Source organism: Emydura macquarii, unplaced genomic scaffold (genome assembly GCF_026122565.2).
Source record: "Emydura macquarii macquarii isolate MOO-44397 ecotype Brisbane River unplaced genomic scaffold, CSIRO-AGI_Emac_v2 contig_18, whole genome shotgun sequence".
Taxonomy (NCBI): Eukaryota; Metazoa; Chordata; order Testudines; family Chelidae; genus Emydura; species Emydura macquarii.
The window spans coordinates 316279-328825 of NW_027130155.1; the positions used below are offsets into that span (position 1 = coordinate 316279).

At 38.2% G+C, this 12547-nt stretch overlaps 1 protein-coding gene and 1 non-coding gene across 2 annotated transcripts in view; both read left to right on the forward strand.

Moving 5' to 3' along the window:
• KPNA4 (karyopherin subunit alpha 4) overlaps window positions 1-12547 on the forward strand; it is a 52829-nt gene that overhangs the window by 18190 nt on the left and 22092 nt on the right. Inside the window, exons 9-14 of the mRNA XM_067544037.1 lie at window positions 1477-1646; window positions 1751-1795; window positions 6769-6900; window positions 7188-7316; window positions 10486-10590; window positions 12459-12530. Coding sequence (XP_067400138.1) covers window positions 1477-1646; window positions 1751-1795; window positions 6769-6900; window positions 7188-7316; window positions 10486-10590; window positions 12459-12530 — 653 coding nt within the window. The remainder of the gene's footprint in view (window positions 1-1476; window positions 1647-1750; window positions 1796-6768; window positions 6901-7187; window positions 7317-10485; window positions 10591-12458; window positions 12531-12547) is intronic.
• On the forward strand, window positions 8508-8823 carry LOC137163236 (small Cajal body-specific RNA 7). The gene has a single exon (XR_010922678.1). It is a non-coding gene; the product is annotated as a small Cajal body-specific RNA 7 (non-coding RNA).

The window sequence follows — 12547 nt, forward strand, 5'->3', positions numbered from 1 at the left end:
TAGTTTGGATTCTGTTATTTCTTAAAAAATTAGAAGTATGCTCAACTACAAGGGCAGTGGGACTGGCTCAAATACATGGTGTTCATTCCCTCAAAATGCCCTGTACTTAACTTCTTTCTGCTTTCTCTATTGCCATTCCTCTAACAAATACATCTTTCAGTCCAGGTACAAGAAAAAGAAAGAATGTCTGGGAAACAAATCACATGCATAATGTTATAATGAAAACTCTCTAAGTTGCCTTTCATTATAAATGCTCTGGAACTCCATCAGAGTTTACATTTCAGTCACCAAAGCTTTCATAGTACAAGTTTAATCTTTCTGGCCAAGCTTTTGGATAACCTAAAACTTTTGTTTAAGTGATCTATCACTGAGATACTCAAATACCATAGTAGAGAGTATAATCTAAAAACTGTCAGCCCCACCATGTCTTAAATTACTGAAATGTAGTGGGTTTGGCTATTGCTTAGTTCGTGACAATAAGCAAAGTTTTAAAAAAAAACTTTTATTCTAGTTTTGCTAAAAACATGATATTTGGACCTGGGAGTGACCTTATTTCCCTGTTAACAATACAGCTGGAATATTACAATGCTGAGGACCATATAAGTATCTATGTAGGTGCAGTACAAATCAAACTGTGGGGATATTATAGTAAACTGAAAATGTTCTATTCAGATTCAAGCAATATGGATCTTGCTCATAAAGCATTTTGTATGGATCAGTAACCTGTTCTGATTAATGGGTCTTCATTATACCTTGAGCTATCAACTGTTCTCATGGTCATTAATTGCTATCTTTTTCATGTGTTTTTAATAATTGTTTATTACCTCTTCAGAATTCAGCAAATCACTTTTTGCTAGCAGAAAGTTTATTTAATGTGATGTGAATCAGAAAGGAGAGCAGTTATTTACTGCATGTTGAATGAGGTTTCTTTTCCAGTCAGTTGTTGGCAACGTCACATTTTGACTAATGGTGTCTGTTGTATATACATCCAAAGACTTAGACAGTTTTACATAGACTTTAATAGTGAAGGGTTTAAACTTACAAAAATGAAGATATGCTGAAAAGCTGACTTTGTCACTTGCCAGGATATTGAACATTGGATGTACTATTCTTTAATAATACATACTGATTTTAGCAATGCAGAGAAGTTACTCATAGTTTCTTGAATACCTTCTACTGAAATTGCTGAACAATTTAGTAATGCCAAACAGTGGGTATTGGGGAAACGGTCTGTTCTGAGATGTTCTCCTTTTGGAGGTGTGTAGAAACCAATGGTATACCCCTGGGACCAGATTTACAGCTGAGCTGAGGCCCAACCTCAGTGCATGCACAAATTGTGCTTGGATATTGGAAGACTAGCCCTTGGGTCATCTAACAACTAGGCGCCCATGCTTATTTAACATTGAAATGTGGTTCTGCAACACCATCCCTTGTAAATAGTTTTTACCTTCATAAAACAACTTAATTTTTACACAGGTGATGGACCCCAGTGTCGAGATTATGTTATTAGTCTTGGAGTGGTGAAACCCCTGCTGTCCTTCATCAGTCCATCTATTCCCATAACGTTCTTAAGGAATGTTACTTGGGTCATGGTCAACTTATGCCGTCACAAAGACCCACCTCCGCCAATGGAAACTATTCAGGAGGTGAAATGAATTATTCATTTATAAATTGAATTAAATTGAACTTGAGTTGATTTGTTGAATGTCTTGAATATTGCTGTTTAATATTAACACTCTCTCCCCCCCAGATCCTTCCGGCCCTCTGTGTTTTAATTCACCACACAGATGTAAATGTGAGTAAAAACATTTTCCACCAATTATTTTGTGACTAGGTATAACTGTATGTTACTTCTAGTAATCTATTACTTAAATATCATTTAGTCATGTCCGTGTACCTGACAACATCTGTGTTTTTTAATATATTTCTGCAAACATTCATAAATAGATATAACGGGCTGAGTGAATATATTACAATCATTGCTTATGGGCACTAGTCATTAGTAATTACAAAAGGTAACTCAAGAGAATAAAAGATGTATCCAGAGTCTGCTCATGCAAACTAATTTGTTTTAGGGTCTAATATTTGGTGCATGCATGCAGATCTCATTAACAAGAGTTACACATGTCTTGTGGGTAGGTCAGTCTTAAGGACTCTATATTGAAGATTTACTTTAATTGTCCATAAGTACAGATGAGTGAATAATTGGCTACCAAACTGAAAAATCATAAGAAAAAAAATTAGTTTGGATTGAACCAGAACTGAAATGTTTAATTTTCTCTCCAAAACAAGAAACCCGAAACAAAATATTTCAGATCTACCACTGCATGGTGTTCCTAGAATTGATTCCCATGACTGGAGCACTCAGCATCTGCTGGGGCTGTCAAGGTCTATGGCTCTGGGGTCAGGGACGCCAGGGTTTCCCAGACTCCTGGGACACTCCATATACAGCTCTGCCCTGGAGCCCCAGATTTTGAGATCCCATCCCATCTTAGGACCTCCTGGCTCTGCAGCAGTGAGCTAGCTCTAGTCAGGTGTCCCAGAGTTTCCACACTCCTTGTTCTATAGAAGGGAGCCTGGAAGTCTTGGCATGGAGAGGCTGCCCTGGAGCTGTGGACTCTGGAAGTGCTGGATCTGGCCCTGGGGCAGTGTGGTTGGTGAGTCTGCTGTAGAGCAGAGAGAATCCTAGCTTCAGCTGGGGCCATGGGAGCTGACACGCTATTCTCTGCAGAGTAGGAAACTTAGCAGCCCCAGCTTTCAGCCGGGCTCTTGGCCTTGCAGGCTCTCTGATGTGGAACTGTATACCCTGGAACACCAACAAGCTTCCAGTGAAAAGCTGTCTGGGTTTGGGCAAAAGAGCAAATGAAGAGGAGTAGTAATTTCTACTATTTCCAGCTACAGACAAATTACTCTTTAAAAGTATTAGAATAAGACTTGTTAAATGTATTGAAATGTCTTACAATATGAGTGCATCGAAACTTGGCTTCATGCTTAAAATAGGCTCTATCGAGTGAAATGTATGCATATTGCTGATTATTAAAATACATATTGGGCCAACCTGATCAATGACGTTCACTACAATTAGAAGTCTAGTGGGCTTATTTAGTAATGTTGAATTGTTTTTCTTGTGAAATTATATTACTAATCAGTTATTTTTTTCATTCTTTATTCAGCTTAATCCTGTTTTGTTTGAATACTTGTACTATAGCTTTCACTGGCATCAAGTGTTTGGTATTAAAGGATGTCCAAAAGTGTATTGAGTAGTATTCTAAATATTTAATGTTTGTATTTATATACCTTGACAAAAGTCAGCATAGCTCTGGTGTTAGGATCTGTTCTATGATACCACTAACATTGAAGCAAGGATCCTTTTGGCTCAGAATCTAAATTGTGAACTACAGTATGAGGGAGAAAGGAATCCAAGAAAGCTGGCTGTATTTTAAAGAAACCTTATTGAGGGCACAGGAACAAACCATCCTGATGTGCAGAAAGAATAGCAAATATGGTAGGCATCCAGCTTGGCTTAACAAAGAAGTCTTTGGTGAACTTAAACACAAAAAAGAAGCTTACAAGAAGTGGAAGCTTGGTCAGATGACTAGGGAGGAGTATAAAAATACTGCTCGAATGTGCAGGAATGAAATGAGGAAGGCCAAAGCACAATTGGAGTTGCAGCTAGCAAGGGACGTGAAGGGGAACAAGAAGGTACAGGTATGTTACCAACAAGAGGAAGATTAGGGAAAGTGTGGGCCCCTTGCAGAATGGGGGAGGCAACCTAGTGACAGAGGATGTGGAGAAAGCTGAGGTACTCAATGCCTTTTTTTGCCTCTGTCTTCACAGACAAGGTCAGCTCCCAGACTGCTGCACTGGGCGGCACAGAATGGGAAGGAAGTGAACATCCCACAGTGCTAAAGGAACAGGTCCAAGACTATTTAGAAAGATTGGACATACACAAGTCCATGGGGCCGGATGCAATGCATCCGAGGGTGCTGAGGGAGTTGACTGATGTGATTTCAGAACTATTGGCTATTATCTTTGAAAGCTCGTGGCAATTGGGGGAGGTCCCTGATGACTGGAAAAAAGCAAATATAGTGCCCATTTTCAAGAAAGGGAGGAAAGAGGAACCGGGGAACTACAGACCGGTCAGCCTCACCTCAATCCCTGGAAAAATCATGGAGCAGGTCCTCAAGGAATCCATTTTAAGGCACTTGGAAGAGAGGAAGGTGATCAGGAACAGTCAACACGGATTCATCAAGGGAAAGTCATGCCTGACCACCCTGGTTGCTTTCTATGAAGAGGTGACTGGCTCTGTGGATGTGGGGAAAGCGGTGGACGTGATATACCTTGACTTTAGCAAAGCTTTTGATACGGTCTCTCACAGTATTCTTATCAGCAAGTTAAGGAAGTATGGGTTGGATGAATGGACTATAAAATGGATAGAGAACTGACTAGAGCATAGGGCTCAACGAGTAGTGATCAATGGCTCCATGTCTAGCTGACAGCCGGTCACAAGCGGAGTGCTCCAGGGGTCGGTCTTGGGGCCGGTTTTGTTCAACATCTTCATTAATGATCTGGAGGATGGGGTAGATTGCACCCTCAGCAAGTTTGCGGATGACACTAAGCTGGGGGGAGTGGTAGATACCCTGGAAGGTAGGGATAGAATACAGAAGGACCTAAACAAAATGGAGGACTGGGCCAAAAGAAATCTAATGAGGTTCAACAAAGAAAAGTGCAGAGTCCTCCACTTAGGAAGGAAGAATCCCATGCACAGCTACAGACTGGGGACCGACGAGCTAGGCAGCAGTTCTGCAGTAAAGGACCTGGGGGTAACAGTGGATAAGAAGCTGGATATGAGTCAGCAGTGTGCCCTGGTTGCCAAGAAGGCTAGTAGCATATTGGGCTGCATTAGGAGGAGCATTGCCAGCAGATCGCGGGAAGTGATCATTCCCCTCTATTCGGCATTGGTGAGGCCGCATTTGGAGTATTGTGTCCAGATTTGGGCCCTCCACTACAACAAAGATGTGGAGAAGTTAGAGAGAGTCCAGCGGAGGGCAATAAAAATGATTAGGGGGCTGGAGCACCGGACTTATGAGGAGAGGCTGAGGGAGCTAGGCTTGTTCAGTCTACAGAAGAGAAGAATGAGGGGGGATTTGATAGCAGCCTTCAACTACCTGAAAGGGGGTTCCAGGGAGGATGGAGCTAGGCTGTTCTCAGTGGTGGCAGATGACAGAACAAGGAGCAACGGTCTCAAGTTGATGTGAGGGAGGTCTAGGTTGGACATTAGGAAAAAGTTTTTCACTAGGAAGGTGGTGAAGCACTGGAATGGGTTACCTAGGGAGGTGGTGGAATCTCCATCTTTAGAGGTTTTTAAGCTGCGGCTTGACAAAACCCTCGCTGGGATTATTTAGCTGAGGTTAGCCATGCTCTGGGCAGGGGGTTGGACTAGATGACCTCCTGAGGTCCCCTCCAACTATGATTCTATGATTATTCTTGGTTAAATGACTGTAACAGTCAGAGAATTGCAATTATAATTTTTTAATGAAGATCTTTTTATATATTTCACCTGTGTTTACTTTTGGTAGACTTAAAGGAAGGTTTGAATGACTCTGATTCTTGTTTACCTTTTGTGTGAATACAAAGGGGTTATTCTAGTGACTTCCCCATATTCTGTTAAATGATATACTGTAGTGACCTATTCCATTGGGTGTCTTATGAGGCTTTGTCTATACAGGAAGATTTTACTGGAAAATACCAGTATGTATATTAGCATAACCCCTTCTGTGAACATTTTTATTCTGGTATATATCCTTTTTTTCTGGTTTAGCTTATGTTGCTTGGGAAGGGGGTCTAAGGCAAACTGAAAAAAAGACAAACTTTTATGTTGGAGTATATCCACTTGATGTTCATTATAACTGTGTCCTTTGTAACTATACCAGTTTAAATTCACACCTTAACTTATTCTGATACAACTGTCCTATGTAGACAAGGCCTCTTCTGTGACTCAAAACTCGTGGAGTTTTCTGAAACTTCTCTACCAACAGATCAGTTCATTTACACTTGTAGCAGCTGAAATGATGCTGAACTTCTTAATTCTCTGAGAATTGCTTAGATTTCTGTAATCATGCATCTGAACTTCTAAAGTCGGCTCTTTTCAGATAAACTGCTTCCAGTGTAAGTTTATATATGCCAGGAAATGCAAGATGTGTTAATATTTTTTATGCAGTTCAGATGTACTACTGAATATGCAAGTGTTATTTTAGCTGGCAATGCAATTGCATCTAGTTTCCACTTAGTTCCTCAAACCCTTAAAATTCTGTGGAGAACCTCTGCTTTGTGAATGAGAGTAGTTAGTTGCCTGTGAAATGTGAGCCATGATTGAATTCCTCATAGATTTTGACCATTATATCCTTAATTAGGGTTATAAATGATATTTTGTCCTATGTTCTAGCTACCAGGAAGGCAGCAGACAAGGGCGGAAGGAACAAATTACAAAGTGGCTGCATTTTAGACTTTTTCAAGTGAATATGTCAAACAGCAGACTACTTTTTCTTCTATTTATAAGATGTGAAAAGACAAAATTCTCTCAATGCAAAAACTCTTACCTTGAGAGAATTACAAAACTAGAAACATTTAAATGAGCTTTAACAATAAGTAAGTCTTGAACAAAAAACTTAACTTTAAATATAATAGCCTTATAACATACGTCTTGGCATGTCTTATTTAGACCTTCTCATCTGATGGGTTTGACACACTGTATTTTTTTAATGTTAGATATTGGTAGATACAGTCTGGGCCCTCTCCTACCTAACGGATGCTGGCAATGAACAGATCCAGATGGTGATAGACTCTGGAATAGTCCCTCATTTGGTTCCCCTTCTCAGCCACCAAGAAGTTAAAGTGCAAGTAAGTTTGGATAGCAGTATCTTAATTTATTTCAAAATATAATACTTTATAACATGAAGTGACTTGCTTTTTTAATTGTTTAGTTATCACTTTGATGATTGACTAAAGGTTTAGCAGCAAACCTTTACTTGTAAAATATTTAGGTTATCAAAATGTCAGTTATCTACTCTGTGGTAACATTTGAATGAGACTATTTTGCTTTCTGGACTATTTTCATGCTTAACTTACGGATAAAAATATAGTTTTTTCTAAATGTTCGAGTCTTTAAATACAGTGTGTTGTTTCAGACTGCTGCACTCAGAGCTGTAGGCAACATTGTTACTGGTACTGATGAACAGACACAAGTAGTTCTGAATTGTGAAGCTCTTTCACACTTCCCAGCACTTCTGACACATCCCAAAGAAAAAATTAATAAGGTATGTAAATTGGTTTTGGGTTTGAAATTTACCCATAGGAATAGATAATTATTTGTTCTGTATTGTAAATATCATTGACCAAATGTCAATATAACTCTGTTTCCCCAAATTCCATAACCTGATGTCTTTGTTGCAATACCAGTTTCTTGCTTAGCAAGCCTTAATTTGGCTATATTTTCCTTTGCTTCTTTAAATAAAGCAGTTTAGTATCCTAAAAGAATCTGAGGAATGATCTACATATCCTTTCCAAATATAGTAATTCTTTGTAATAACTTTATCAATATCAGGGCATTCCAGAATATCATATCAACCAGTATTTATCAATCTATAATCCTAGCAGTGGATTCTTGAGCTTGTATGACATTTGAGCTGTATTTTGTGTGGCAGAGTTGGCTGTTTCCCAGGAAAAATTAGTTTCAGACATGGCACTGGTAAATACTGGTTTAAAGTGGGAAAAAATAATTGCATCAGTGCCCAGCAAGCATAGAATAAATCTTTTAAAACTTTGGATACATTGTTCAAAACTGAGGAATAGGGCTGGTCTGTCCACTGCATCAAAGTTGGTCTTCTGCTACAGAATGTTGCATCGCCAAATGGACCTGGACTGGCAGTTTGCAACTCTGAATGCTTCTGACTGCTTAATGCTTCAATCCTACAGCTCTGTATTATTGTCATTTTCACATAATCAATTTTTTTTTACTTTTGTTTATACAATATTGTAAACTGAAATGAGTTATGACATGTATAACTTCCTTGAGAAAATACCAAAACAAAATGTATACAGATATTCCAGTGTTCAGTATTATAATGGCATTTTAGCATTACTCCCACTGCAATTTAATTTATTTGTAAAACCCTAAATTAATCTACCGTCTTATGTAAGCACAAATTGAATATATAACTAAAACTAATTGTAGTGTTGTGTACATTAATGAACCAATTTTTAAAATAGAAAATGCCTTAAACAGGGACTAACTGTTTTTTCCAGGAGTGGTAAAAATCATGATTTTACCTCGTAAAAACCACTCCGGTAAATACCACGTTATCCCTGTCTGTTAGTGTTATGCTTGTTTACCTATTAAATGAATGATCTTCTGTGCTTACATTAAAAACGAAAAACACTTTAATGCTGTTTTGTGTGTTAATACAAATAACATGCAGACGTGAAATACAGTTGATTAAACTGACACTTGAAAATGATGAAATAGAGGTAAAATTCTGTTTGAATGGTGTGTGTAACTGGAAACATTCTAATTTAACACTTAATTTATACTTTTGAATTAGAAGTTGTTTGAGAGAGAGAATGTACAAGGGCTACAACATGGGGGCACTGATAGATAGTGCTGATTTTGGAGTGCATCTGAGGCATGTTCAAATTTTGGGGAAGGTTTTTGTTTTTGGCAACATTGTCTGTGATTAGAGCCCAAAATAAGCTCACCAGGTGAATTGAGATCCTAAAAATCTCTAGCAGATTCATTGACATAAATGATCCTGTGATCTGATCCAAGAGTTCAGCAGAATGTTAGGTCTGTAAATGTGACTTGCAGATTCTCTGTTCCATGCACTTAAATTGAATAAGCAGCTTCCAGTGACATTGTAGTACTAAGACATGAGTGGAAATGAAGGGTTTAAATAACGTAATCGATGGGTAGACCAGTTACCTAATTAACCATAATAATGATGGCAGCCCTCAGTTTAATGATTTACCTACAAAATTATTGCTTTTGCTCAGCTAATAATAGATTATCTTGAATAAACTTGGCAAAGCATTCTAACCTTTCGTGTCTTAAAGTGGCTTAAATCTTAAAGCTTTGTATGCATTTGTGTCCCAACTTAGGTACATGATGGTTGAGGGTTTGATATTGAAAACTGTATGTGCACTCTTGAACATTTGAGCGTATATTGTATTTCTTGTGACTGTAATCTGGAATCTTCTTTCTTATGGGAGGGGTCTGTAGGGCAGTGTGCAACATAACTGTAACTAATCACATTAGGCACTAAGGTTCATGATCAGTACCTCAGTTGGCTTGGGTGTTGGCATTCTTGAATTTTCTAGCTTTCTTGTAAACATGTTTATACTGTACATACTTAAAGTAAAATCACTGTTTATGAACTAAAATGTCTTCATCTGTATGTGGGCCTGTTCTTGCTCATGTTAAAGACAACAACAAACTCCTGCTGACTTCAGTGGAAGTAGAAGCATAATCACCTTTCCACCGGGTGCATTTTGGACCCAAGTTTGCAACTTGCCTAACAATAGTTGAAACATCTTGTAAAATCAATTAGAATCTTGTAGTACTTTTTAATTAATGTTGGCCTGCCTGTGTTAAATTTTATCCAAGTTTGCAGTTGTGGATTCTACAAGCATTCCACTTTGATTTTTCAGTTGTCAGTTTGTAATGGTTAATCATGCACTGAGGTCTATTATAGATCTTGAGTAACTCTTAGTATTGATATCAGCCTTGGGAAAACTTCACCCAAGCTGAGTATTTTCTTTTTTTTTTTCCTTTGAGCAAAGAAAATATTTGGTTTTATCTTCCTGGTAGTGGTATGTAAATACTAGAGGGCCTTAATCTTAAAAATGTGTGTTTAAATCAGTGAATACACATTTTATGGTTACTTCAGAACAAGGACAAAGAGGAACAGATCTTGCAGGGGGTAAGGAGAAAAGAGTGCCTTTGTCACTGTCGACAAATGAATGCCTTTGTCACTGTTGAACAATGTTGATGTATAGCCTTCTTTGGAGCCTTCCACTGAAAATAATGCTTTTATGAATGGATTTACAGGATATGGAATGAACTGTGAGGGTTCTCTGGGGTTGTGCTATATTTCTAGAGGGGGAAGTGCCAGTTGATCAACAGGTTTAGAGAAGATGGCAATAATCCTGTTTTGGTCTTCCACTGTAAAAATTACCTGAAGTTGATCCAATAACAGATGTTACCTCACCCACCTGGGGTCTCTAGTTGGATTATTGAGATACTTAATGCAACTATATACAGAACTACACTATTTTAAGTCTTTAATTGTATTGATGATTGGGGTCTATGTTTTCAACTTCAGAATTAATGCATTTATTAGATTTGTAAATGCATGAAATCTTTCTGAAATGGAAATAGATAATTCAAATATTTCTCTGTTTTTTAAAGCTTATCTTTTATTCTTCCTGCAGGAAGCCGTATGGTTCCTATCTAACATCACTGCAGGAAACCAGCAGCAAGTTCAGGCGGTGATAGATGCTAACCTTGTTCCAATGATAATACACCTTTTAGATAAGGTTGGATAATACAGACTTAATTCTGTACTGTTGGGTAGAGGAAAAAGGAGGCCTATTATTGAATTTCTGATTATAATTACCTGTAGACTTTATCGTAAATATGTTCCATGTTTTAATTGGATTTAGCTCGGAGTAAAAGCAAATTTGCATATATCACTAGTTAAAGCATAATACTTTAATTAATGCAGGTCTAAATTTCCTTTCATATGTTGTTAAAATGTCTAATCCCTAGGGGAAAGATAGTTTAGAGAAATGACCTTTTGAGAAATATCTTCTTACTACTGTAAATCTCACTGAATTATTTTTTAATAAAGTAATTACAGCCATTCAGAAGTCATTGTGACAAAGTTCTACACTTCCTTGTAGAAGGAAGAGGTGGGAATGAGCCTATACTCAAATGTCTGAGGATTTCAGCAGACTTCATGAGAGTCAAGAATTATTTTAATATTTTTAGTTGAATACTTTCAGGCATTCTATTTAATCTTGATTTTCTTTTGCCTTTTTTCCTTTACTTGGAAGCATTATAAGGAATTCTTCAGTGAAGGCATTTGCAAATCTAATTGTCTCCAGTTGCTTAGGTTGTCATATGTATGTACTCCCAGCAGAGTAATCCCAAATGAATCATGTTCTGGAGTCCTAGACCACAGAACAATTGAGGTCCCATTTAAATCTTTACTGCTGTAATTTAACAAAAGTGTGTATATCTATAATAGAAATAACGATGTGTTTGTGGTAGTTGTCTGCTAGCAGCTCTCCTGGCTGTAGGTATGGAACTCCACATATATGTGCTTTCCCCTGTCTGTGGTGGGGGAAAATCATAGCAGCTGTTAGCAAGCATTCCAGGATACTTTCAGGTCCCATCACCATATCAATCTCTAGTTGCTGGAGGAAAGAGTACTGTAGTGCTGTAGTACGAAGGGTTAAAAATGATAGTTGGGTATGAGTGTGGAATGCCAAGTGCAGGGTCAGTTCTTGTCTTGCCTAGCCTGTTTTTGTTTTTATTTTTCCTAATTTATTTCTAGTCTCCCAATGGCAGGCGGCTAAGGGGATTAATCTCCTGGTGAATGGAGGCCAGGAGAGAATAGGAGGTTACAACACAGGAGGACAAAGTCACAAGTAGGAGGAATAAGGAGTGAGAAGCTCATCATGAGTCTCTTCTAGTAGCATGTAGACTTACGAGCACAGATTTGTAACTTATAGTTGCTACCAATACATTGTACATCCTGAGAACAGAATTCCATTAAGGAAGCATAATTTTCTATTAAATCCAGTATTTTTTGGTGAACTTAATAAACTGACTGAGTATGCTTAAAAGCTCACTGAGACCAAACACTGAATTATAGCTTCTAAAACAATATGGCATATCAAAATTAACAGTGCAATGTCTCTTCATTGCTATATCTGTTACAGGCTGCTGGTATAGGGTGGGAGGGGATAGTGGTACAATTATTTCTTCTCCCCATCCCTTCTACAGCTCTCTGCTCTGGGTCTAAACTGTTTCCCTCTGTCTTGTAACTGAAGGCTGTGCAAATAGGGCAGTGGGCACATAACTATGGTGGGTGAGTAGGAGGTAGAAGAGCAGAAACCAACTCCCCCCTCTCTCTCTCTCACTAGGTCTTAGCACTTTATAAGATTTTTCTGCCTTTTTTTTAACCTCAACCTAAACTAGTGGTTGCACAATCTGGAAGGTACACCCTATTTTTGGAGGTTTTTAAGAACAAGTTAAACAGATGTCAGTAATGGTTTAGGTAAACCTGGGGTCCTGCCTCATTGTAGGGGGGATGGACTAGATGATTTCTCCAGGTCCCTTTCAGTCCCCCTTTTCTGTGATTCTAAATGATGTACAGCCAATTATTATTGTATTTTAGGGTGACTTTGGTACTCAGAAAGAAGCTGCTTGGGCTATAAGCAACTTAACAATCAGTGGAAGAAAAGATCAAGTAAGTAAATCTTTTTC